Genomic DNA, 27,167 nt, shown 5'->3' with positions numbered 1-27,167 from the left:
CAGAGCAGCTGACAGCGCCGGTGCTTACAGCGATGTCCGCCGGGCGTGTTGCACACACGGGGCCACACGTGTCCCGGGAAGGGGAAGCACAAGACATGAGACGGCGCGCCACCTGAGGAAAACGCCCGACGAGCGGAAGCAGCGGGAGAGTCTGTGTGTGATGAGGTTCTTCTATATTTCCTTCCTGGTTTCCTGCAATGAATGTATGTTGCATTTCTAACCAGAAGTGTCGTTTTCAGAATGAAATTTAACAGAAGTTGGGACCACCCTCTGATCCTCTCCCATGCCACCGTTTTTGTGTGATTTTGTGATTTTCTCCGAATCCCTGTTCCGGTGAGGGCCGTGGGCCGGTGGACACGGAGGTGACCTCGGAAGCCTGGCGGCGGTCAGCAGGCGGGTGGCAGCCGTGGGGCCTCGGGCGATGCCGCAGGACGGCAGGTGGTCGGTCTGGAGTGAAGGGCAGGACCCCCGCAGCCTCCCGTGTCCGCGCTGCTCCCCTATTCACTCAGCCCCCACGGTGCCCGGAGGCGCTGAGGACATGGCTGACAGGTGGTATTTCTCCGCCTTCCTTGAGGCTAGGGGTGGCCGCGCCATAACTGGTCACCGGTGTGAGCGGAGGTCGCAAGGCTCAGGGTGACCTGACGAGGTCCCGCGTCCTGGGAGACTCCGTGCATTCGGTTGTGCGGTGCCCAGTGTAGACCTGCCTGCTGGGCGGGTGAGGCTGAGGCCGAAGGTACAGACCACAGGGAGGATGGGGTGACGCCATGTACATGTGCCTTTTTCTCGTTGGTGCGAAATGACCTCTGACCAGGGCAAGCGGCGAAACTCCCTGACCCTCTCAGGTACCCCCCCTCCCACCTCATGAGGTGGGACTATTGCTGCCAACGGCCCAGCACGCACGTGTGGTAAACGTGCTAGCGAGTCGCCCCTTAAGGATTGCGGCTCCTCGTGTTTGCTCCCACGCCCAGCAGCGAGCACCCTCCTGCCTGTGCCTTACCCAGAATCCTTTGCCTGCTGTGGCAGGGTGCGTTGGCGCCGGGAGGGCCAGGCATTGTCTAGGTACCCAGGCCCCAGCAGCTCCTGAGAGCCAGGATTGGGCTGGCACGCATGGCAGTCTGCCCGGCCGGTGCGGCTGCTGGTGGAGTGTCCTCCCGGGCACCGAACGGTCACCGGGCTGAGTCCTGGACAGGGCCCATGCCCAGTTGTGGGTTCAGTCCCCAGTCAGGGCACATCCGGAGGCAACCGATCTATGTTTCTCTCCCTCTCCCTTCCTCTCTAAAATCAATAAAAACAGACTAAGAAACAAAAAAGCATAGCAGCCCCGGCCGGCGTGGCTCAGTGGTTGAGTGTTGACCTATGCCTGGTCAGGGCACAGGCCTGGGGTGCGGGCTCCATCCTCAGTGTGGGCGTGCAGGAGGCAGCGCATCCATGATTCTCATCATTGATGTTTCTCTCCCGCTCCCGCTCCTTCTCTGAAATCAGTAAAAATATATTTTTGAAAAAAAAGATGCATGAAGCAAAAGTGGCCTCGGAACCTGGTTCATGAGCACGGGTGGGGGGAGGGCCACCTCGAAATCTGAGCGTCCGTCCAAGGACAGGAAGCCAGATGCTGGAGGAAACAGGCCGGGCGGTGCCACTGAGTCCCGGGCTGCCCTCCCCGGTTCCGCAGGCACGGCCATAAATCTGTCGGTGCGGAGACACGTGGCGCTGGGTTTCCTGCTCTCTGCCATCAAGGCCTCTCACTGAGCCGGCGCTGAGCTGGCATGTCCTCTGAGTCATAAACTCCTGGATGAATACCCTAAAGCAACGGCTCTCGCTTCAGCCTGCGTCAGACGCTCCTGGAGGCTCGGGGCACCCCCAGGGTCTGAGTGAGGCCTGGGTGGCCCCCCAAAACCTGCACTTCTAACAAGTCCCCAGGTTATGCGATGACCTGGGGCCACCTGGAGAGGGCGCTGCAGGATGCCTGCACACGGGTGTGTCTTAGAGTCTGTCAGCCTTGGGATGAATGGAGTGTGGCTCGTTCACCCTATAGAACGCTCACACTGTAAAGCACTGGAGACGAATGCAATGCCCCATTGCACACTGCATGTACCCCCCCCCCAAAAAAAAAACACTCAGCATCAGAAGCCGGACAGACACCATTTACAGTATAATCCCAACCATAGCACCTTGGGAAGCGGGTGAAATCAAGCATAAACTCTAAGGAAAAGCAAGAAAACAGCACAAGCCCTGGCCGGTGTGGCTCAGTGGGTAGAGTGTCAGCCCTCAGACTGAAGGGTCCCAGGTTCACTTCCGGTCAAGGGCACGGACCTGGGTTGCAGCCTTGACCCCCAGTCCAGTTGGGCACCTGCGGGAGGCAACCAGTCGATGTCTCTCTCACATTGCGTTTTCTCTCTGCCTCTCCCCCTCCTTTCCACTCTAAGGATCAAGGGAGATGGATGCTCGGGTGAGGATGAACAACAACAGAAGGAAAGCAGCGCAAAGCCGGCGTCGTTTCCCGCAGGGGAAAGGGAGGGGATGTGGGCAGGGAGGTGTGGTCCCTGTGGGGTTAGGCAGGGGCGGGCAAACTTTCTGACGGGAGGGCCACAATGGGTTCTTAAACTGGACCGGAGGCCGGAACAAAAGCATGGATGGAGTGTTTGTGTGAACTAATATAAATTCAAAGGAAACATCATTACATAAAAGGGTACGGTCTTTTTTTTTTTTTTTTAGTTTTATTCATTTCGAACGCCCGCGGGCCGTAGTTTGCCCACGGCTGGGTTAGGGCCTCTGGGCGCCAAACCCACCCTACAATCCAGCGCTATGGTGTCAGCTGGGACTTCGGAGGTGCCAGTAGGTGGCGCTAGACCAACCCTGCGAGGCTGGGAGAGGAGGGGGGCGGCTCTCCAGGCTTCTCCCCTTCAGCCCCCCTGCAGCTCCCCCTGCTTCACGTTCCTGTGAGCTCTTCCAGTCCACCTCTCCGCCTGCGTCTGACAGCTGCTGTCCTGACAGAAACAGCTCACGGACCCTCCATCCCCGCCCAGCCAGCCCCGTCCTGTCCACTGGCGTTCCTGTTGCTATGGCCCCACTCCGTCCCCACCCCCAGCCCCGGGGTGCGTATCCACTTCATGTACTTGCTGCCCCTACAGTTACCAGCTAACAGCTCGCCCTCAGTTCTTCCTGTTAAAGACGCTGGTGCGTCCGGCCGGCCGGGCTCAGTGGTTGAGCGTCAGCCTATGAACCAGGAGGTCACGGTTGGGTTCCCGGTCAGGGCACAGCCCTGGTTGCTGGCTCCATCCCCCGTGTGGGGCGGGCAGAGGCAGCCAATTGATGATTCTCTCTCATCATTGATGTTTCTCTCCCTCCCTCCCTCTCTGAAATCAATAAAAATATATTTTAAAAAATAAAAGTAGACCCGAGCAGGAGTTCCCCTGGAAATCGTCAGCGCTCCAAACGGGAGGCGATGGCATCCACTGAAGACAGCGGGAGACAATGCCCTTGGACCTCGGAACTGCGGGGGGTGGGCAGGGGTGAGGGGGGCGCCTCTCTCTCCTTCTGCTCTAGTGTGTGTCCGCACAGCCCTGTCTCGAAGAGGGAGAAAGGGGGAAGCGTCTGGAATCTGTGTCCTTGGGAGGAAAGGGGATTTGAGAAAGGCTTGCAGCCCGCCTCGCGCCGCGTGAGGGTGTGGTTTCCTGCGCACACGGGCCTGGGGTCATGGACCGGCTGCCTCCTGCGAGCCCCAAACTAGGGATGGAGCCTGCAACCCGGACATGTGCCCTGACCTGGAATTGAACCCTGACCTCCTGGTTCATAGGTCGACGCTCAACCCCTGAGCCAAGCTGGCAGGGCTCCCCTTGGTTTTTACAGGGGGAAGGAGGGAGGAGAGAGAATGAGAGCCAGAGAGAGAGAGGGAGGGAGAAACATCAATGTGAGAGAGGCACACCAATGGGCTGTCTCCCACATGCATCTCGAGTAGGTGCAGGGATCGAGCCTGCGACCCAGGTGCGTGTCCGTGACCGAGAATCAAATCTGGGGCCCTCTGGTGCGCAGGCTGACACTTGCACCGCTGAGCCAGGGTGGCCGGGGCACCTCCCTCTTTTCATGCGTCTTTTTCCATAAAGGGCAAGCAGCTAGCCGGTGAGATGAAGTGAGTCGCATACCAGCTTCCTGGATGTGAAATCCTGCCAGCAAGCATTCGCCGAGCAAGCCAGTGGCAGGCAGTGCAGCCCGAAGGCTCTTCAGGATGAACCTGGGCGATGGTAACCGACCCTGAGAAGAGCACCCACACATACAGATAAACAAGCACAAGACCCGGATCCCCAACCCTCCCAGGGCCGGGACTGTGGCCGGCCCCATTCGGAAGGAGCCAGGCTTGACGGGGCAGGAGCCTGGGCCCGCCCCGCCTGTGGCCGCCTGTCACTCAGCACCCGCCCCCCCACCTCCACACTTGCAGCTTCCTTAGCCACCAAGATCGACACCATTGAGGGCGGATGGTTCTCTCTAGGGTGCCAGGCACCATCCTTGTTCCGGTGAGGGCCGTGGGCAGGTGGACACGGAGGCGACCTCGGAAGCCTGGCGGTGGTCAGCAGGCGGGTGGCAGCCGTGGGACCTCGGGCGATGCCGCAGGACGGTGGGTGGTCAGTCTGGAGTGAAGGGCAGGACCCCCGGCAGCCTCTTGTGTCCACGCTGCTCCCCTATTCACTCAGCCCCCACTGTGCCCGGGAGGCGCTGAGCCGACAGAGGACATTGCTAACATATTTCTCCGCCTGCCTTGAGGCCAGGGGTGGCCGCGCCATAACTGATCACCATGTGTGAGCGGAAGTCGCAAGGCTTAGGGCAGTGATGGTGAACCTGTGACCCGCGTGTCAGAGGTGACACGCGAACTCATTTTTTTGGTTGATTTTTCTTTGTTAAATGGCATTTAAATATATAAAATATCAAAAATATAAGTCTTTATTTTACTATGGTTGCAAATATCAAAAAATTTCTATATGTGACACGGCACCAGAGTTAAGTTAGGGTTTTTCAAAATGCTGACACGCCAGCTCAGAGGTTCGCCGTCACTGGCTTAGGGGGACCGGCCCTTCCCGTTCGCCTGGACTTCCTGGGGCTGAGCCATGGACGTCCTGCGCCCCGGTACACTCTTTAGTCCCCAACAAGCTGGGCGCCTGGCCACGCTGGGAGAGGGCCCCCGGACAGGGCATACGGGGCTGGCCAGCGGCATTTCCCTTCGCTGCCCCTCTGGCTGTGGGGCTGTGGGCTCAGTGTGAGAGGTGCCCATGAGCAAGCACGGAGACAAGAGCCTCCAGCGTGTTTTTTTAAAATATGTTTTTATTGATTTCAGAGAGGAAGGGAGAGGGAGAGAGAGACAGAAGCATCAATGATGAGAGAGAACCATGGATCGGCTGCCTCCTGCACACCCCACACGGGGGATCAAGCCCACAACCAGGGCATGTGCCCCAACCCGGGGATCCAACCGTGACCTCCTGGTTCATAGGTCAACGCTCAGCCCCTGAGCCACATGGGTCGGGCCGGAGGTACTTTTCTAACTTAGGTTCTGGTTATAACTTTAGGTTGAACCTTCCGACCTCCGTGACCTTTGACCACGTTTGACCGTCTGTGAGTGGCAGTGGGTGGAGCCAGCGGAGCACCAAGTATCCGAGGTGAGGTCTTGCTCACACCAAGCCCTTCACTCACACCACACGGTAATGCTCGGTAGACGTGGACTCACATAGGTGATGACACAGCAAACTGCAAAGAGGAGCTGGGCCTGGGCAGGGACCTGCCCCTGGGCGGGTCTGGCTAATGTTTCACCAGCAGCTTCCGTGAGCTCAGACCAGACACTGAGCAGCCAAACGTCCATCGCAGCTGCCGAACCAGGAGAGCAAGTCTCTAACCATCTCAGAAATCAAAGTCACCAAAGCCAGGCCTTGGGACTGTGAACCACCAAGACACGCTCCCTGACCGTACGCGGCAGGATGCTTCCTGCACGGGGGTTTGTGCTCCGTCCTCCCTGTCCGTGTTTCTGGAAATGGCCGGCCTCGTGCGCCCTGCTTTCAGGGGAGCTGGGGCTGCAGGCCTGAAAGCATATGTTTTCCGTGAGGGGGTTGCCCCAGGCCCCCGAGACAGAAAGACGTGGCCCAGGCAGTCCCCATCTGCCTTCTCCGTGGTTTTCCCTTTTCCACCACTTTCTCATGCACAGAACGCGACGGCAGTCCATCCCCTGGTGCTGCTGAGAGTGCTGGCCCGGCCGGCGTGGCTCAGTCACTGAGCGTCAGCCTATGAACCAGGAGGTCACGGTTCGATTCCCCGTCAGGACACAGGCCCCAGTTTTGGGCCCAATCCCCCGTAGGCATCATGCAGGAGGCAGCCGATCCATGATTCTCTCTCATCATTGATGTTTCTATCTCTCCCTTCCCTTCCTCTCTGAAATCAATAATAATATAAACAAAATAAAATGTATATATTTAAAAGAAATAGGAGAGTGCTTGACTGTGTGACGGTAACTCACTGTTTAAAATCGGTCCCACTAACCGATAGACGTGGATTGCTCCCCGTCTGGGTTCATGAATGAGTCTGCTGTCCACACACACGGCGTGTCTTGGACGTGTGTTTTCATGTCTCTTGAGCAGATTCCTAGGGGTGCGATTGCTGGATCACACACTCGGGAAGTCGAACTCTTGAAGAAATTCCTAGACTGTTTTCCCCAGCGAGGACGGACTAGATGGACACAAGGGAATTGGGGGTGATGGGGTATTCTAAATTGGTAATTATTCTAAATTAGTAATTACTCTAAAGCTGGATGGTGTTGATCACTGGGCAGCTGTATAGACCTACGAAGCCTGTAGCACCCTAGCATCATGTGAATGTTACAGTATGTAAGCTGTCCCTCAGTAAAGTTGTTAAAAAGAAATATCTAAACACTGGCCAGAAACCTGATGCTATCAGGCCTGGTTGGGGATCTCTTACAGGGGATGACACTGGCTGTGTTCTTGTCAAAGGGCTTTTCTCCTGGGATGCACCCTGAGTGGTAGGAGAGGAGAGCGGGCCTGAGATGCGCTCCACGGGGACCCGGACGGCTCCAAGATGCATGACCCTGACCACACGGCCATCGCTCCAGCGGGCTGGTGGGAACAGGAGGCTGCTTTTCATTCTGTCTCCTCTCGTGTATGTTTCCACGCTCTCCGTGATGTGAAGCCTGAAAAGGCTGAACTGGGGTCCTCGCTGGTGCCCGCAGGCATCCGGCTGGACCGAGGCCGCGGCCTCTCCTGTTCAGCCTGCCCAGCTCCCTCCCATCCGCGACGGCAGCCGCCACAGCCAGGCCTCTGCAGCGGCTTCCTGGCCGCAAACCTGGGCCGTGGCCTGGGCAGAGCCCCCACTAAGCCCACCGCTGCTCTCTCCCGTGGACCCCACCCTCGTGGGGAGAGGGCACGAGGGGAACGCTGGGGCTGATGATTCAGGGTGGGGGGGTTTTCGGCTGGATCTGTGGGCAGCGTTCTGCAACCTGAGCCTCATGCCCGCACATCCCCGCGTAGGGGGCCAGTGTCAGTCCCGTGGCGGAGGCAGCGCAGCTCGGGGTGGTGTGCGCCTCCCCCTCGGGCTGGTGCAGCTACAGGCCCGGCCACCTCAGCCGTGACACCCCCACAGGCCAAGTGCTGGCTGGAAGGAGCAGGGCGCACAGGAGGCCGAGGCTGCGCCATGCACACGAAGTGCCACCCTGAGGACAGGAACAGCTGCTGGGCCAGGACAGTCCCCTGGTCTCAGACACTCAGGGGGCGGGGTCTGGAGGCCGTGAGGACGAATGGGGGGAGGGCCCGACTATCTGTGTTCCACCCCCAGGTGTCCCCCCAGGTTTTCAGGGTAAAGACCAGAGAAATAGTCCCCCGGCCTCCGCCAGGGAGGGAGCAGCTTCCTGCAACGCGTCCAGCGCCTGCCCTGTGCCCCACGGCTGTTCTCACAAAACTCCGCCTCTAGAGAGGACGTGAGTGAGCTGTGTCCAAGGCCCCATCGTCTCTTCTGAGCCCCATCAGCCTCAGCCGGTTTGCAGCCGAGGCAACAGGCCCAGCGAGGCCACATCGCCTGTCCCGGCCGCACCGCTGGGAACCGTGCAGCTGGCTGGGCCATTCTGTTTGACGGGCCCTCCAGGCTCAGAGAACCTTACAGAAGACACAGCCCTGCCAACATCTTGGCGTGACCTCACAAAAGACCCGGAGCCAGAAGCACCAGCTGTCATTCTGAGGCGCCGTCTCACGCTGCACACCGGCTGCCCGAAGCCGCTCCGTCGTGGAGCCATTTGTCACCAGCAACAGAGTAACACACGGGCCGTCTTTTAAAAAATAGTAATTTTTAAAATGTTTTAATTGATTTCAAAGAGGAAGAGGGAGAGAGAGAAACGTCAATGATGGGAGAGAATCATGGATTGGCTGCTTCCTGCACACCCCCTACTGGGGATGGAGCCCGAAACCTGGGCCTGTGCCCTGACTGGGAGTCGAACCGCGACCTCCTGGTTCATGGGTCCACGCTCAACCACTGAGCCACGCTTTGTTGGTGGATCACTCTGCCCGGGGCAGCCCCCACCCGCTCCACGCTCGGCGGCGACAGGTTTCCATGGCGGTGAAGACTTCCCTGGCGTGGCACTGAGCACACGTGGAGCTCTGATGGCAGAGGCCAGAGACTGGGAAGGAAGAACAAGCCGCCTGTCCCGGGGCCCAGGCCCAGGGTCCACCCCTCCCAGGTGCCCGGGGTCTCGAAGGGTCAGGAAGTGCTTCTGCAGGATCATCCTGCCTGCCCGCCTGCCTGTCCTTCGCAGCGGCGACATGCAGGCCTCTCGGGAATGGCCCAGGTCCCTTCCCTGTGCCGTGTGGAACCCTGGGGACCCAGCAGGGAGGGGACACAGGAAGGACCCGAGGAGGCAGCAGCAGCAGCAGCAGGAAGTGACGCTGTGACAGGAAAAGGAAGCTCGTTGGTCAAATACAGGGCGTCCCCCAAAATGTGCATATACTGTGACAGCTGGGGGCTCAGTTTTGAAAATGAGGTCGATTTTCATGGACACCGCCAGTACAGTTACTCAGCGTGTGTGCGTGCATTCTTGGGGACACCCTGAATTTCTGAGCTCTAGGCCCTCACGGCGCTCTGTGTGTGGACGCCCGTGTGCGTGGACCAGAGGCTCTCAGATATGGGGCTCCCCTCCTGGCCCCCCCACACTCAGCCAGGACCGGGGCTGCGGGTTTCCAGGAGGATCCTGTCCGCTGGGCTCTCCCCGTCGCCTTGCACGTCCCCACCGGGAATGAGCATCCAGGCGCGGCCCTCGGGCTCCCCGCAGGGGTGACCCGGGCAGCACTTCTTGGTGGCCCTGGCTGCCCGGCGTGACTCTGTGACTCGGGCAGATGAGGGAGGAGAGGCAGAGGGGCCACACGGGCTGCAGACCCAGCACCAAAAGGTGGCTCAGGCCGCTGGGGGCCAGGGGTCTAACTTTGTCCCCTTTTAACTAGAGCAGAAATGTAGCCGGTGGCCTCTGAGTCATGCCCCACGGTTCTTAATACTTGTTTTGGGTCTAGCACAAGCTAGAGATTTTTTAAAAACTTTTAAATGAAGGTTGATTTACAGAGAGCAAAATTCACTGCTGTTCGCAAACACTTCTGCTGCTCTTGACAAGTACGGGGACTCCCATAGGCACCACCACGGTCACCCTCCAAAAACATTGCCCACGTGTCATGTGGCCAGCCCCTCTCTCCCCAGACCCCCAGCCCTGGCAAACCACTCATCTGTCTCTGCCTCTGTCGTTTGGCTTTTTCTAGGATGTCCCACAAGTGAAAGCATTTGGGGTCACCCATGGGTGATGCTGTGTGTGGGTGTCTCACCCCTTTTCCTGGCTGCGTAGTATTCCACCCTGTGGTTGTGCCAGAGTCTGCTCTCCATTCCTCAGCCGAGGCACATGTGGATGGTCAGGTTGTTTCCAGTTTTGGGTGATGCACAAATAAACCCGCTGCAAGCATCTGTGTACACAGGGCTTTGTGTTGACACACTTTTCAGTTCCGTTGGGAAAACACCTAGTGATAGGACTGCAGGTCACATGGTAAGTCAGTTGAACTTCGTAAGAAGTTGCTAAGATGTTTCCAAGGTGGTGGGACCACCTTCCAGCACCCGAGGGCCACTCGGAGCCTCCAACCCGCCCCCTGACCATTAGTGACGCTGGGATGCTTTCCATGCGCTTGGCTGTCACGTGTGTCTCTGGTGAAGGATCTGCGCACAGGCGGGCTTTTTCCACGGACGGTTTCCCCAGGCGGCTCCTCGCCCCTTTTGCACGGGCCTTCATGGCGTCTCCCAGGACAGCCAGTGGGAGGACTCCGCGCCTCGGGCCCTCGCTCTTTACCGCCTGTTGCTGCCCCCTCCCTGCCCTCTCTGTTGGAGCTGTCACTGTCACCCCGATGGCTGCTTGGGAGGAAGGACTGGCCATTGGTCCCGTGGGTGTCAGCCCTGTGAGCGCCTGGGTGCGCCTGGGAGAAGAACCATGGAGCCGGTATTTTGGGCAGAAATCTCTCCACTCCACTGAGTTAGGCCAGAGGGCCTGGGAGCACGCAGGTACCGGGCGACGCCCACACTGGCCAGTTCCGTGTTGGCAGCTCCCATCTCTCGGGTGTCTGCACTGTGAGGGGTTTGCCTCGCCGACCCAGGCGTCCTGCGCGCCCCCGGGATACTCGATGGAGCTGGTGGCTGGTAAAGGGGTGGCTCCAGAAAGGAACACGGGGCCCCGGGGGTCGCAGGCACCCTTAGGCCACCGTGATCTACAGCGGGACACCCTCACGTGGGCGCCGCTGCCCGTCCCCCCTTTAGGGCGCAGGACGGGGTGGTTCCGGCCCAGGAAACGGCTGAGGCTACTGGTTCCAGGACCCAAACTTTCCAGTTAGACATTTGGGGGGCGGGCGGGTTCCCCTCCCCCCGACCCCAGGACGGAGGAACGGGCCGCCTACAGCGGGGGGCGGGGGGCGAGGGGGTAGCCCTGGGGCAGGCGCAGTGGCCGCGCGCAGACAGCGCCCCTCCGGGTCCCCGCGAGCCCTGGCGGACGGGACGGGCGGGGCGCGCGGCCGGTCGCTCCGCTCCGCGGCGGCGCGATCCAGCCCGGGATTCCGCGCCCGCCGCCGCCTCGCGGAGCCCCGCCCCCCGCCGCCGCGCCGCCGCCGGAGGCCGCTCGGAGCTGCGCGAACATGGCCGAAGTCGGCGAGGACAGCGGGGCCCGCGCCCTGCTGGCGCTGCGCTCGGCGCCCTGCAGCCCCGTGCTGTGCGCCGCCGCCGCCACCGCCTTCCCGGCCGCCGCGGCCCCCGCCGCCCCCGGGCCGGCCGCCCCGTCGCCGCCGCCACCCGCCCAGCCCCCGCCGCCGCCGCCGCCGCCGGGCGCGATCGCGGGGGGCGCGGGGGGCGCGGGCGCGCCGGGCGAGGCCCTGGTGGCCGCGGCGGCCGACTCGGTGCGCCGGAGCCCGGGGCCGGTGCTGGCGCGCCTCGAGGGCCGCGAGTTCGAGTTCCTCATGCGGCAGCCCAGCGTCACCATCGGCCGCAACTCGTCGCAGGGCTCGGTGGACGTGAGCATGGGCCTGTCGAGCTTCATCTCGCGGCGCCACCTGCAGCTCACCTTCCAGGAGCCCCACTTCTACCTGCGCTGCCTCGGCAAGAACGGCGTCTTCGTGGACGGGGCCTTCCAGCGGCGCGGCGCGCCCGCCCTGCAGCTGCCCAAGCAGTGAGTGCGCGACCCCGGCCCGGCCCGGCCCCGGCGGCCCCGCCTGGCAACGCCCGCACCCCGCCCCGTCCGGGCCCAGGGGTCACCCCCGGGCGCGGCCCGGTCCCTGCCCAACCTGGACACGGGTCACTCCTGACCCCACCCGGCCTGGCCTTTGGCCCCGAGGGTCACTCCGCCCGCCGTGGATCCCGCCCGTCGCCCCTGTTCCCACCCCGATCGGGACGCCAGGGTCGCCCCCGCTCGCGTCGGGTGGTGTCGCTGGGGGAGGTGCGGGTCCTCCCCGCACCCCAGGCCCGATCCCCCCGCAGGAGGGACCAGGTCGGCATCCGCAGCGACTTGGGCGGGAGGGGCCGCCGCCATCCGAGGGAGTGCGGAGGAACAGGACCCGGGGTGCCACTGGGGGTTCGTGGAGATGCGGGTCCGGACGCTCCCCGGACAGGACAGACCAGGGGTACCCGGCGCCCAGCGAGGGGCCGGCGGGAAGGGAGCCCGCGGGGCGCGGGGCGCGGGGCGCGAGCTTTGGCCACATCCCGGTGTTCCTCCCGCTCCTCGCGCGCTTCCCCCGCTTCCGGTTCCCACGCGCGCGTTTCTGCCCCCGGGAGCCTGCCCTCCCGAGATCGGGGAAAGCCATTTAACTGGCTACTCATTTCCTCTTCGGCACTTTCTTTTTCGGGCGGAGTCACTGCCTTTCACTCCGCGGCGCTGGTCTTCCTCCTGTTGCTTCATTCCCAGGGTCTGGCTGCGATCGCTCCTTTACCAGCCCCGCGTTCGTTCGTTGGGGGACTTTTTGCTGGTAATTTCCAGGGCCAGACCCGCGCGGGAAACGTCTCCTTCCCAGGGGCTGGGCATGTTTGCTTGTAAATATGCTGTTGAATAATCTGCAGGTGGCAACATCAACAGTGACTCACTGCATTTTGCAAACACGAAAGGCATGCGTTTCGGAAAGCCAGGGCCGGGTGAATGGTTGGCCTTGTCCCGCCCGTGCTGGTAATCACTCCGGGCCTATCTCTCCGGGAACCGCAGGCCTGCCCCATCCCAAGCCATTAAATGCATTTCGGGGCAGCCACGCCTGTGGGAAGGCCAGGTCAGCAGTGCTCCGCCCTCCCCTGCGGCTCCTGGAGGCCTGTTGCTGCTCCGGCACTTGCTGTGACTCAGGCTCCATGAGGGCCGGTACCCAGCGGTCCTGTTTCCAGGTACCTGCCTGGCGGTGGGGTAGGCGCCCACCTCGCGGGGCCTCGCCCGTCTGAAAGGCACTGGGTTTCCTCTAACTCAGGGGAGGATGTTGCGGCCAGGGGAGACAGACACGACCACGTCTGTGTCTGTGAGTGGGCTAGGTGTGCACCGTACTCTGCAGGCTGCACCCCAGGAGCCTGGCTTCTCAGGGGGCGCATCCCAGGGCCCCTGGGCGGGGGTCGCCGGGCCCACACCCCTCCGGCCTGTGGCGGGCTGCTTGCCGGCGATCCTGTAGGCAGGGTGGGAAATGGACCAGAGCAGGAGCCTGGAGAAGGAGGGCCATGAAGGGGGTGCCTGTGCTGCCTCCTGGGAAGGGCTGTTTGCTTCTAAGTGTCAGCGCCTGTTGGCAGGTGCGCCCGCGTCTGAGCGCCCTCTCCTCTCCCAGGAAGCCTGCCCCCGTGGCACGTGTGCTGTGGCCGTCGGAGGCTTGTCTTCCGAGGTGAGGCCAGCCTGTGCGTGGAGGGCCGTCAGGGAGTGTCCGCGACGTGAACGCAGGCCCACTGAGGTGGCCGTTTTCCCCCTGGAACGGGAGGTTCAGGACTGTCCACGCGTGGCCCCTCCGGCCTGGCGCACAGCTTTGCCGTGAATGTCTGACGTGGTGAATGTCTTCACCGCGGGGTGGAGTCCTGACTGTCTGGGAACTGCGTTCACTGCTCTTGGGCCCAGTGGGCTGCGGTCACATGAGACTTGGGCTCTTTTGTTTGCATTGCGGGGCCACACGCACGCACACCCCCTCACACATACGCACACATATATACACCACACACACACATACGTACACACACACATACACACACACCCCCTCCACACACATATACATACACACACACAGCCACACGCACACACACACCCTCCACACACATACGCACACATACATACACCATACACACACACACACACATACACACACGGCCACACACACACAGACACACACATACGCACACATATATACACCACACAGACACATATATATACACACACACACACAGCCACACGCACACACACCCTCCACACACATACGCACACATATATACACCACACAGACACATATACATATACACACACAGCCACACACACATACACACACACCCTCCACACACACACACACACCCTCCACACACATACACATATACATATACATACACACAGACATACATATACCCCCACACACACAGCCACACACACACCCTCCACACACATACACATATACATATATGTACACACAGACATACATATACCCCCCCACACACAGCCACACACACACACCCTCCACACACATACATACACACACACACACCCCACACATACACACACACATATACACCACACAGACACATATACATATACACACACAGCCACACACACATACACACACACCCTCCACACGCACACACACACCCTCCACACGCATACACACACATATATACACCACACAGACACATATACATATACACACACAGCCACACACACCCTCCACACACATACACATATACATATACATACACACAGACATACATATACCCCCACATACACAGCCACACACACACACCCTCCACACACATACATACACACATACATACATACATACACACACACATCCCACACATACACACACAGACATACATACATACACACACACATCCCACACATACACACACAGACATACATACATACACACACACAGAGACACACACAAAGCCACACACATACACACCCCGCCCCGGCTGCAGCAACTGCCCTGTTCAGGCCAGACTCGGTTTATCTTTGCCCCCCTCATCTTTGTTCCGCCCTCAGTTATTTGGAAGCAAATCACAAATGTCGGATTGCCCTGCCTGTAAAGACTTAAATGAAAGATAAAGATTCTTTTCTTAAAACCTAACCACAGTGTCGCTATCGCACCTAAAAAGCTAATAATGATTTCTTCCTGTCGTCAGACGCCCAGGCAGTGTTTGGGTTCCCCTTCCTGCGCGGGATTTTTCTAGGTGTTTGGGTCGGGTGTGCACTCTGTTGGTTGGGGTCCGGGATCCGTTCACTCCGTCTCCCGCTTTCTCTCTCGCTGAGGAGCGAGGCCGCGTCCTGTAAGTTTCCCGTGTTGCAGATCGGCTCCCGGTGCCCGTTCGCATGTCCTTCCCCGTCCTTCCTGTGCATTGGTTGTTGGCCCTGGAGGCTTGATCAGACGGGCATTGGACGTTTTGGGCCAGAACTGCCTCCCAGGAGTGGGTGTGTGTCTGTGAGGAAGCCATTGCCGAGGTCGGCCACGTCTGGTCGCCGGCGCGGTGTGGCCCCTCGTGGCTCCGCTCTGCTGTGCCGGCCCTGCCCCCGGCAGCACGCGGTGACTGACATGTTACCGATCACGGCCTCTGCACGTGGACCCTGGTGAACAGTCACTCCTGGTCACCACCAGAGCACGTTGCTGCATAAGTGTTACTACGTAAAGGAAACCTACAGAACATACTTTCTCGTTGCTATTCCAGCGGGTCACTGGAAGAAGATCAAATAGTCACTGACCGTTGGACAAGGAGTTGTTAGAGCGAAATTAATTGGAAAGTGCCCTGGACTTCGTGAGGACGGCGGGTTAGCCCAGTGCCCAGCATCCCAGGGGACAACAAGTGTGTCCCTCCCTCCCTCCCAATCCTTCCTGACGCTGTAGAGTCTAGTGTAGACCCATGTCACGGCCCTGGGCGGTGGCTGGTCCAGGACTGGGCTTGTGTGCCCAGTTGGGTTTGCACTTGGACAAGAGAGGGTGTCAGATCTGGCTGTTTCCGTGTGGAGAAAAGAGCTGTGATGAGGGAGGCTGGTCTGCCATGACGTGTTGTGACGTGTGCAGACGTGCGGAGCAGGTAGGGCCACAGAAACCACAAGGGGGACGGGCTCTCAGGTGGGGCCCGTTATGACCGGAGAGGAAGAGGTTGAGCCAGAAGAGCCTTCTCTGAAGGAAGACATGTTCGGGGGCGGCAGCGTGTTCAGGGGGGGCGTGATCAGGAGGCGGCGTGTTTGGGGGGCGGCATGTTTGGGGGGTGGCATGTTCAGACAGGTGGCTGTTGGGTAGAGGAGATGGTTTGAGGCTGCAGAACGGAGAGGCTGGTGCTGTGCCCGGACAGCTGGGTCAAGACATGAAATGGCCCTGGCCAGTGGCTCAGTGGGTTAGAGCATTGTCCTGGTTTGATCCCCCGTTGGGGCCTGTATGGGAGGCAGCCGGTTGATGTTTCTCTCTCTCTCTCTCTCTCTCTCCCTCCCTCTCTCTCTCTCTCTCTCTCTCTCCCTCCCTCTCTCTCTCCCTCTCTCTCTCTCTCTCTCTCATCAATAAAAATGTATTCTTGGATGAGGATTTTTTTTTTTAATCCTCACCCGAGGATATTTTTCCATTGATTTTTAGAGAGAGTGGAAGACAGAGGGAAAGACAGAGAGAAATATCAGTGTGAGAGAAACACCAACTGGTTGCCTCCAGCAGGCACCCCGACCAGGTCCCGGACCCGGGAGGAGCCTGCAACCGAGGTATGTGCCCAGGACCAGAATTGAGCCCGGGACCCTTCAGTCCGCAGGCCTGTGCTCTGTCCTCTGAGCCAGATGGGCTAGGGCGATTTTTTAAAAACATACGAAATGTGGCACTCTCTCTAAATAACTGCTTTTTTCTGGTTTTCTTGCCGGTTAGCAGTTCTGGTATCATAAACATTTGCTCACAGTCAGGCTGTCGTCTTGTGCACACTTACTTCGGAAGCTTCCGGCCGTGCAGCTGGGGCCAGCCCATCACCTCGGGGGTTTGAAGACGGTGCCACTCTCTCCAGCGCGCAGTTCACCTGGAGATGGGGGCCTGTCACCCCACAAGGACATTTATGTCGCGTTTCAGAAGTCGCAGGGTGCTGTCTGTCGGGGTGTGTGTGGAGCTGGGTGCAGAGTGGGTTCATGGCACCCTCTGGCAGGGCGGGCGGCGCGGAGAGGGTGTGCGGGTCTCTGCCGTGTCCCCGTTCGCGCTTCTGAGACACGGCGCGTGGCAGTGTGTGTGGGAGACCAGGACGGCACCGGACGTGGACACCAGCATTTACTCTGCTGTTCGCAAGTCTCGTGGGTGTCGGGAAGGACTTGCTAAGTTAACGACAGCTCCACTGACAGCAGCCCCTCGTTTCCATGACCACCTCCATTCCCAGCGCCTCGGGGCAGGAGGGGGAGCCTCCTGGAAGCGGGCGGAGCTCCTGGCCGCCTGGGCAGCTGCTTGGGGATGGAGGGGGGACAGTGGGACAGTGGGAGCGACCTTGCGGTGCACAGAGGGGAGCGGGAAGGCATGCGGCTGTCGCTACGAGTCCGACAGAGGCTGGGAGAGCAGTGTGTCCCTGGTTCGCTGGGACGGCCCCGTGGTGGTGCCCTCGGGCCTCCCATGCCCACTCCGGCCCGTGGACCACGTGGCTGTCCTTGGACGTGGTGGGATGAGCTGGGGGGTCGGTCGCAGACACTTCTCCTCCCACTCACGCTGCTCCCGGTGGCCCCCCCCGAGGCGTCGTGCCCAGCGCCGCGCAGGGGCGGGTGTTTCCCGGCTCTGACTAGGGCCCGTCTGCCCGCCGGCACCTGGAACTGGCAGGCCACGCCGGCTCCGTGTCCCCTCAGAGGACGCTCCTCCCGATGCCGTGTGCAGCACACGGCTGCCCTGTCCCCTCGGGCCCCGCGTTGTGAGGTCCCCCCGCTGCCGGGGGCGCGGTCCCTGGTGCCCACCTGTGTTTATTCCCGCAGCTCGCAAGGTGTTCGGCCGGACCCGGTTGTCCCCGGAGAGCTGGGCTGGTGGGTTTGTCTGCTGCTCTGTTAGAAAGTAGAACTGAGAGACGAGAGCGTGTACTCGCCATCCTGTTCAAGAACAGCAATGACTGTGCACCCCGACTTCAGAAATGACTTCTTAGGCAAAGGAGCTGTTCCCCAAACCAAAGTGTTTAGAAGGTGTTCGCTTCCTGACAGTCTGTACGGCTGGCACCTCGTCACTGCACTGTCCTGGGTAAGCGTGTGTGTGTGTGTGTGTGTGTGTGTGTGTGCGCGCGCGCGCGCGCGCACGCGTGCGGGGAGATGGGGGGAGTCCCGCCCGGTAGGCGTGTGTGTGCGCGGGGAAGGGGAGTCCCGCCCGGTAAGCGTGTGCGGGGAGGGGGAGTCCCACCCGGTAAGCGTGTGCGGGGAGGGGGAGTCCCGCCCGGTAAGCGTGTGCGGGGAGGGGGAGTCCCACCCGGTAAGCGTGTGCGGGGAGGGGGAGTCCCGCCCGGTAAGTGTGTGCGGGGAGGGGGAGTCCCGCCCGGTAAGCGTGTGCGGGGAGGGGGAGTCCCGCCCGGTAAGTGTGTGCGGGGAGGGGGAGTCCCGCCCGGTAAGTGTGTGCGGGGAGGGGGAGTCCCGCCCGGTAAGCGTGTTCAGGGAGGGGGGAGTCCCGCCCGGTAAGCGTGTGCGGGGAGGGGGGAGTCCCGCCTGGTAAGCGTGTGCGGGGGGAGGGGGGAGTCCTGCCCGGTAAGCGTGTGCGGGGAGGGGGGAGTCCCGCCCGGTAATTGTGTGTGTGTGCGGGGAGGGGGGAGTCCCATCCGGTAAGCGTGTGCGGGGGGAGGGGGGAGTCCTGCCCGGTAAGCGTGTGCGGGGAGGGGGGAGTCCTGCCCGGTAAGCGTGTGCGGGGAGGGGGGAGTCCCGCCCGGTAATTGTGTGTGTGTGCGGGGAGGGGGGAGTCCGCCTCGTGAGGAGATGGAGTGCCCAGCGAGGAGCATGCGTGCCTTTTGGGCCACGATGTCTCCTTTGATGCCTCCCCCACTGGACAGCTGGTCCTTGCCGGCCGCCGCAGGGTGGACCTAAATGGCACCAGGGAGTGACCCTGGACTGCCCCCTTCAGGCCGCCGCTCGGTCTTGCTTTCTGAATACAGCTTTCACCTGAAGGGCCAGGCCTTTCGATGTAGTTTAAGTTTTAAATTTGCTTTCAAAGCTGAGTGACACCGTACGTGGAAGTGAGAAGTCACCCAATGGCTCCGCGTCTGGCTGAGGCTTGGTCGTCTGTATGTCCGTCCTGGCTGGTTCACGGGGACTGCCCACCTGCCGATCACTTGCTATTCCCCATAGCCAGGTCGGGGGCAGTGGCCTCGTCCTCTCCCAGCTGGTTCCCGGAGGACACCCTGCTTTCCCTCCGGCCACAGGTGGTGGCCACGGGGGGGGGCGCGGGGGGGGGCGTGGAGCCATGCCAGTCCTCGGATGCCAGTGACTGGTGGTTTGCTGGGAAGGTGCCTCGGCGGGATCTTCGGGACACCTCTGCGCACGGCGCCGCCCGGGTGAGCGCAGGCCGCCGCCTCCTCCCGGCTGCCTGGCTCTCCTGGACGCTCTCGCCTGCCTCCTCCCCGTGGATCAGGGCTGCACGGCGGGCGGAGCTGACCTCTGTCCTCGGAAAAGGCTGCTTTCTGTGCCTCTCTCTTCCAGAGCGGACAGGGAGATGCCGGCGTGCTCCAGCCGCCCCAGCCCTCCCAGGCTCGCCTGCTCCGGCTCACAGATGTTCTGGGTTTGGGGGCAGCATATCGGGCTCAAAAAGTAACTGTACAGCTTCCTGCTGGGAGTCTGAGCCCGTTTTGTCCGCTGGCTGGTGGGCGTGCTGTGGGAGCAGAGCGACCACGCGGGGAGCTGGGGGAGGAGGCCCTGTGAGCCGTGCGTGGTTCAGGCTCAGGCTGCACGCAGGGTGGCGGTCGTGAGGCCTCCCCAGAAATGCTTGGGCTCCAGGTGACTGATGCCGTCACGGAGCCTCCTAGATGCTACCAGGAGCGACGGCTGGAAAGAGAGTCGGTGAAAACTAATTCCAAACCGATTTGGAAAGAACATTCAAGTGAAACCTGATGGAGCTCATGACAGAGCAGCCGGCTGGAGCCTGTGGACAGGAGAGCTGCCCAGAGCTGCTCCTCCCTCCACCCCGGGGACTTCAGCGTCCGGCCGCTTGGCAGGTAGCTCCCCGCAGCCGGGAGCAGTGACTCACCAGGCCGAGGCCAAGGAAAGCATCGCTGCTCCGGCCAGGCGCCCGCCGCCCTCTGTCGGCTGCACGCAGACCAGGCCACGGGGGGACACGCGCTGCCTCAGCAGTGGCACTTTCTCTGCAGATCGTGGGGTGAGCAGATTCCCGGGCCTGCCCACCTGCGTTGGCCAGCAGGTCCCGTGGAGAGTCGAGCACTCCCTGCGCGGTGGTGGGGCGCTCTCTGCGCAGCCCGGTCTCGGTTAGCCTGGGCGTGGGTAGACGGACTGAAGAACCTAATTTTGTTTAGTTTTTCAGTTAATCTGGGTTTAAATAGCCACGTGTGCTGCTGCCTGTGGTGCCTGTGAAGGGGGGCACGCGTGTGGGTGTCTGGGCACACATCTGGGTCCCCGGGCAGGCGTGTGGCCACCACCTCGGTTGGCCCCGCTACCCCGGGCACAGGTACTGTTTCTGCAGTTCCCTTCCCGGTGAGAGACAGCGGGGCTGGTCAGGCCTGGGCCCCGGCTGACCCACTAGATGGAGCTGCCTGCGGGTGCCGGTGTGCGGGAGGCACCTGCGCCCCGCTCTTCCTGGAAGGCTTGTTGCTGGCTGGACTGATCAGTCCCTTGTTTCTGTCGCTCTGAACGCAAGTCAGGTGGACTGCACATCCCGTGTCGCTCCACCACCGAGCTCTGAGAGACGGCCCTGGGGTGGCAGGCGAGAGGAGGCCCGAGCTGGCGTGGGGCCCTGGAGCCCTGGGCAGCCGGGTGATGGTGTGCGTGGGTGCGGGTGGCTATGTGGGAGCCAGCCCTCCCTCGCTGTGCGGTGCTTCTGCCTTTGGACATCTATAAAGGCCTTTTTAAGCGTGTGTGCGTGCTGGTGTGCCTGCCGTCCCACCCGCCATCTGCAGGGGCACTGTTCGCACTGGTGGCCCTTGCCAGTGTGGCTGTCGTGTCTGTGACTGTGGAGTGGTGTCTGCCCCTCGGGAAGCTGACTCCCGCGAGGGCACTGTCGGCTCTGGAGCCAGCGCAGTGCCTGGCGCTTAGAAGACCGCGTGGCGGAGTGTTTGTGTGCGTGTCCAACCTCTGGTGGCAGCTGTTCTGGTGGAGAAGTGCCAGCACCAGCATCTCGCTCACGGGGAGTCCAGGAGAGCGTTTCTGTCCGTGTCCAGGGCACCTTTCACATGGGCATCAGGACCCGCAGGCACCGGCTGGTGACAAACACACACACACACCCACACACCCAGGCTGCAGTGGTGTCTGCCTGCACCGGGCCTGCGGCAGGGCCCAGAGGGGCAGTGCTGGTGGGCAGATCCTGGAGTGGCAGCTCTCACTCCGCTCATGTGCCAGCGGCCAGAGCTGGGTCCCGGCCACTCCAGAGGGGCCACGTGCCCAGGGAGAAGGGGGAGCGTCTGGTGAACAGCTTGCCCAGCTCGGCCATGTTTAGATCCAATCAGCAAACTACCGTCTGTGAGCCAAATGGTGCCAGCTTCTTGTTTTTATAAATAAAGTTTTATTGGAACACCGCCATGCTTACATGCTGTGTGGCTGCTTAATTGAGACACACCATGTGGCATGAAAACCCAAAATATTTACAGAAACGCTGTGCACACGCCCGATCTGTACCCCCTTCTTCTTCTTTTTTTTATATATTTTATTGATTTTTTTTTTTTTACAGAGAGGAAGGGAGAGGGGTAGAGAGTTAGAAACATCGATGAGGGAGAAACATCGATCAGTTGCCGCCTGCACATCTACTGGGGATGTGCCCACAACCAAGGTACATGCTCCCGACCGGAAACGAACCCGGGACCCTTCAGTCCGCAGGCCGACGCTCCATCCACTGAGCCACACTGGTCAGGGCTGTACCCCCTTGTTTTATGTCGACACGTTGACTGGGAGTGACCAAGGCCTTCGTGTTGCTCCTTTGTGTAGAGCAGCGGTTCTCAACCTGGGGGCCGCCACCCCTTTGGGGGTCGAACGACCCTTTCATAGGGGTCGCCTAAGACCATCGGAAAACACACATATAATTACGTATTGTTTTTGTGATTAATCACTATGCTTTAATTATGTTCAATTTGTAACAATGAAAATACATCCAGCATATCAGATATTTACATTATGATTTATAACAGTAGCAACATGACAGTTATGAAGCAGCAACGGAAATAATTGTATGGTTGGGGGTCACCACAGCATGAGGAACTGCGTTAGAGGGTCGCGGGATTAGGAAGGTTGAGAACCACTGGCCTAGAGTGCCCTGTGTTCTACAGTGAGTTCTGTTTGCCCTCGGTGGTCTCCATGTCGATTTGGGGGTGGCTAGAGGAGGGGGTGTTCTCCGTGTCTGAAGGCTCAGTGCTCACATGCAGGAGAGATGGGCTGTCTGTTTCGTTCCTTTTTTTTTTGTTGGGGGGGGTCTGGGCTTTGTAATTCTAATTATTTTTTTAAACTTCCCGTTTTGAAAAATGTTAAGCTCCTAAAAAAGTTCCAAGGCGAGTGCAGACAGCCCCTATGCTTCCTCCGGGCGGCCAGGCCCCGGCCTCGCTGTGCGCCCCGGCTCTGTGCTGTCTGCGTGGGACTCGAGGGCGGGCCAGCCTCCCGCCCGCTCCTCCTGCAGCAGCTCCTGAGAGAGGACAGGTCCGCGCCCGCCACTCTGTGCTCCCGCCTGACCCGCGGCCCAGGCCTGCCCGTCATCCCGACAGCACCCCGGGCCCGGCCGCCCCCCAGGCCCGCTCCTGCCCGGCTCGAACCCCGCGCAGCTCCTCCGCGCCCGCTGTCTGGATGGCCTGGCACTTTCCAGAGAAGGCAGGTGTCGTTCCGGCGTCTCGTTCGGGAAGGGGTGTCCCTGGGCCTCGCGGGGACTCGTCTCGGCTGCTGTGGGCTTCTGCACGGACGGCTGTGTGTTCTAGACCGCGCTCCCTGCCGGAGAGGTGGGTGTCTCCTGCTTCCGCTGTCGCCGCGTTCTTTGTGTTGTCTGCTCTGCCGGGAGCCGCCCAGTGACACCAGGAGACACCACAGGGCTCCCTTCTCTTCCCAGCCTGACGGGAGGCTGCGAGGCCTTCAGAGCAGAGACGGGAAAAGCCGCTTTCTTAAAGCCTCCCGGAGCCTCGGGGGTCCCGGGCGGCTCCCCTCCCGCGGCTGGTGGTTGCCGTGGGAGCCGCAGTGTTTACTTGGCGCGCCCTGTGTGATCTGGGGCGGGACTGTGCTCCTGTAGCCCTGGGACCTGCTACACTTGGCACGCTGTGGGCATGCTGTGCCCGCCGTGGGCACCCTGTGAATTGCTGGCAAAATGAATCAACAAACAGATAGGACAGATCTGACTGTGAAAGCAACCCGACCGGAGAAAGGGGCTGCGGCCTTGGACCTGGAGGTGGAGTGGGCGGGCGGTTCTCCGCCCTGGGACCAGACCCAGCCTCTCTGAGGAGCAGCCGGCGGCTCTCCCCGCAGTGCCGGGCGCCCATCCAGCGTGCGTGGCCCCATCTCGGCTCTGTCTGGGTCCAGCACCCCCTTCTGCGTGCACACCTGCCTGCCCGGGCCCTGCCCACGCCTGCAGCCAGGCGGGAGGGTGATTCGTTCGAGCTTCTACCTGCCGGTGTCCTCGCCTCAGAGGGACTGGACCGTGAGCCCCACGCTGGGATTTGATGCTTGTGTTTGCTTTTACTTTTTCTTCTGTTGTGTTTGTGTGTGTGTTTTAATCCTCACCCGAGGACATTTTTCCATTGATTACTAGAGGGAGAGAGAGAAACATTGAAGTGAGAGACAGACACATCAATTGGTTCCCTCTCGCACATGCTCCTCCCAGGGTGGGAACCTGCACCCAGGCACACGCCCTTGGCCGGGAATCGTCTCCATGACCCTGTGGTGTGGGCTGACGCTCTAACCACGGAGCAGTCTGGTCAGGGCTGTTTTTATTTTTTCTAATCAATAATTTTATCAAATTTTATTATACCTTCTTGTAGCCTTTGTCTTTTAACAATTTTCAGAATAGTAATTTGATTTTGTCTACTGTCTTCTGAGAAGCCATGGAGGTATGATGTGTTTTTAACAAGATAAATTTTAAAATGGGTAAAATTTTAAGTAAGTAACTTTTTTAAAATAGGTTTTTTTTATTGATTTCAGAGAGGAAGGGTAAGGGAGAGAGAGAGAAACATCAGTGATGAGAGAATCGATTGGCTGCCTCCGCCACACCCCAACACTGGGGATCGAACCGTGACCTCCTGGTTCATAGGTTGACTTGCAGCCACTGGGCCACGCCGGCCGGGCGAAGTCGGCAGCTGTTTGGAGGAGCGGAGGGCCATCTCGTGGGAGGAGCCCAGGTTACTGGCGTGTGCTCACCGCAAGCCGGCGTCTTGCGTTCTAACCCGGGTTGGGAGCTTGTTTTAGGAGCTCGCAGTGTCTAATTTTGAAAAAATAAAAAATTTTCCGCGTCATTTGTTTCTGGAGGAGCCAGTTCTTAAGAGAAAGCACAAAACAGCTACTTTCGCTCTTTGGTGTAGTTCTATGCGGCCGTTGTCATTTCACGCTTTTTGGTGTCACACATGCCGATCCGCGCGCACAGGAAATTTGGACAGTACAGACGTGTGGCAAGGAGAGCCTGTCACAGAGTGGCCACGGTTGCCCGCCGTGTTTTCCTCTGTTTCCGTAGAAAAGGATCACAGAGCAGGCACTTCGCTGCAACTGCGCGTCGGTTAGGGTGGGGTCACCCGCCCCCTGAGTGAGCAGCCAGCTCCCCCAGCTCCCGCACCGAGGTCAGGGGGAGGCAGGGGCACGCCGCAGCGGGGCTCCTGGCTCCCCTCCTGGCGCCGCCCCGGCTCCCCACGCTGGCCTGGCCAGTGTCTGCGATGCCCTCTCCTTGGGAAGGGACTCCCCGCCCCCCCCATCACGTGGGCCCGCACCCGGGGGCTGGGTCAGACACTGCCCTGCCCCCAGGTGGGGCTTCTCGCCGGGAGCTGTCAGGTGGAGCAGCGTTAGAGGTCCCCACGCTCCTGGCTGGAGGTGGCTGCGGGCGGAGCGCGGTCCAGGTGGGTCAGGCTGGCCTGGGCCCCCCACACCTCCATTGCAGGTCCTCTTAGCACTTGTGTTTTACGGGCTGTACAAATAATTGTATAGAAACTGAACCAACAATGCAGCAGCTCGCGACAGTCTCACGAGGGAATCACTCAGCTTCCTCACACCGTGAGCTCTCGCCGTTCCTTCCGTGGAGATGAGACTGAGCCTCGGGGCTCGCTGCCTGGGTCCGCGATGGAGAATCGACGCCCTGTGAGCCCAGGACAGACCCCGTGGGTGGGGACAGGGGTGGAGCCCAGCGAGCGAGGGGACACAGCCCGCCTCGGAAGGAGTGACGGCTGTGTGCGCCGTGTGCTTGTTTTGTCGTGTTTGTGTCAGGCACGCGGGCGCTGTGGGCCCGGCTGCACAAGTCCTGGGGAGACGCCGTGGGAATGTCAGGAGCGGGGCTGGCGGGGAAGGTGGGCAGGAGGGCATCCGTGGCACAGAGTCTGGCTTGTTTGTGTTTCAGAGAAAACTGTCCTGGTGAACTGGCTCTGGGAGAGGTCGTCCCCCCCTGGCACTGACAGTGTAATTGGCATGACCGTTAAACCAGTCAGTGTCCCGCCCAAGCGCCCTCTCCGCCCAGTTCTGGCTGTTAATCCGCTTTATGACCCAGTTTCCCCAGTGGACGCTTCTACTCGCTCTGAAATGTATTCCGACCCGGGATGTGCACGGGGGGATTCAGAGCGGCCGCGGAGTGACTCCTTCCCTGCCCCGGGCTGTTTGCTGGTTTCCTTGGCCGATAGGGCCCGGCACCACCAGAGCCTAGTGTCTGCGTGGTGGTGGCGTCAAGGCCAGACCAGCCAGCGAAGGCCTGACCAGCTGGCCCCCACGCGCCACTGTGGGCCTTCCCTAAGCTCTGCTCCGCCGCAAACACGGGGCCTCCTGCCGACCCGGGCACGGGACCGGTGGTGGTGGCCAGGCACCGTGTGGCGTGCTAGGCAGCGAAGGGACCCGTTTCAGAATTCAACTCTGGTGAAATTGTGAACTAATTTTCCACAATAAAGTTTAATTCCCATGATAAAAGCGTTCAAATTGCGTATTGTGCCTCCGGCGTGGACATCAGGGCAGTGAGGTTCCCGTGCCACCTGGGGCGGCGACACTCCGCCTCAGCGGCAGCGCGAGCGCCCGGAGCGCCAGGAGCACGGGCTCACCCGACAGCGAGGCCGCAGGTGGTGTCAGCATCTGAGCCGAGGACAGAGCAGGCAGAGGAATGACTCTTGGGTCGCAGTATGTGCTGGTAAGTGGACTCACAGCGGTTTTTATTGTACAAACTTTTAAATTCTGTTTCTTCATATTCTCATCTGAGGAGCGAGGTCAGGGCGCTGGGTGTTGGGGAGCCGGTCACTGTCCGTTAGCCACAGGGGCTCCGAGCTCGGAGGGCGGCTCCCGGGCCGGTGGGAGCATCTGCTGTGTCCGCTGACACAGGTCTCCTCACGAGGCCACGCCTGAGACAGGTGGCCCTGAGGGGCCCAGGACACTGGCCGCAGCTCCTGCCCGGGAGGCGGCACAGACGGGGTGGCTCCAGCCACGCAGACGTCCAGGCCGGGCTCGTGCCATGTGTCGGGGGGTCAGTCGGGGACCTTCCCGGGTCACAGGGCTGGTGCCGGCCGGCCAGGTGGCCTCCCGCAGGCCCAGGAAGCAGCGCTCAGGTATGCAGGCGCGGAGGGGTGCCGTGCCTCAGGGAGGAGGACACGCGAGCTTGGCTTGAACAGGAGGTGCCCGAGTGTCACAGGAACTGAGGTCAGGAATGGGCAGAGCGCCAGGGCAGCCGCTGACCCAGGGGTCTGGGGGGAGGCCAGTGCCCGAGGGCGTGAGAGGAAGGGTGCGGAGATCGTCCGAAACCAGGCGGCACCAGTGCCTGTCATCGTCTCCGGTTTATCTGCCCTTTACAAACCCAAGGGCGTGAGGGCTGGTGCCGCCCGATGGCCAGCTGCGTCAGGCTCGCTGTGCCACTCGCTTCCTGCCTCAGAAACGGGGCTCCTCTAAGTGGAAGCACTCGGTCGGTCGGTTGGTCGGTCTGGGAGGTGCTGATCGGGAGGCGGGCCCACTCCCTGAGCAGCGGGGGTCGCTGCCTAAAGGAGACGCCATGACCTACCATCCGGGAACCAGCACCTCCAAGCGGCGGCTGGACCCGGCTGCCTCCACCTTCCCTGGCGCGAGCGCTCGGGTAGACAAAGCCCGCGCCCGGCACCGCCCCTCCTGCCACATGGAAATGGCCGCCTGTCTGCCGTGCTGTGCGCTACCT

The 27,167-nt window shown here is 60.9% G+C and overlaps 1 protein-coding gene across 1 annotated transcript in view; it reads left to right on the top strand.

Annotated features, from left to right (window-relative positions):
• Window positions 1–11,183: 11,183 nt before the first annotated feature.
• The window catches only part of FOXK1 (forkhead box K1), a gene marked incomplete at its 5' end in the record, with an annotated part of 43,694 nt that continues 27,710 nt past the window's right edge, over window positions 11,184–27,167 (top strand). Inside the window, one exon of the mRNA XM_081091535.1 lies at window positions 11,184–11,710. Within this exon, the coding sequence (XP_080947661.1) occupies window positions 11,184–11,710 (527 nt within the window). The remainder of the gene's footprint in view (window positions 11,711–27,167) is intronic.

This window comes from Myotis nattereri, assembly GCF_964212035.1.
Source record: "Myotis nattereri genome assembly, chromosome: 5".
In the NCBI taxonomy this organism is placed as follows: Eukaryota; Metazoa; Chordata; class Mammalia; order Chiroptera; family Vespertilionidae; genus Myotis; species Myotis nattereri.
The sequence above is the reverse complement of the archived record's forward strand: the minus strand, read 5'-3'. Positions and strand labels throughout refer to the sequence as shown.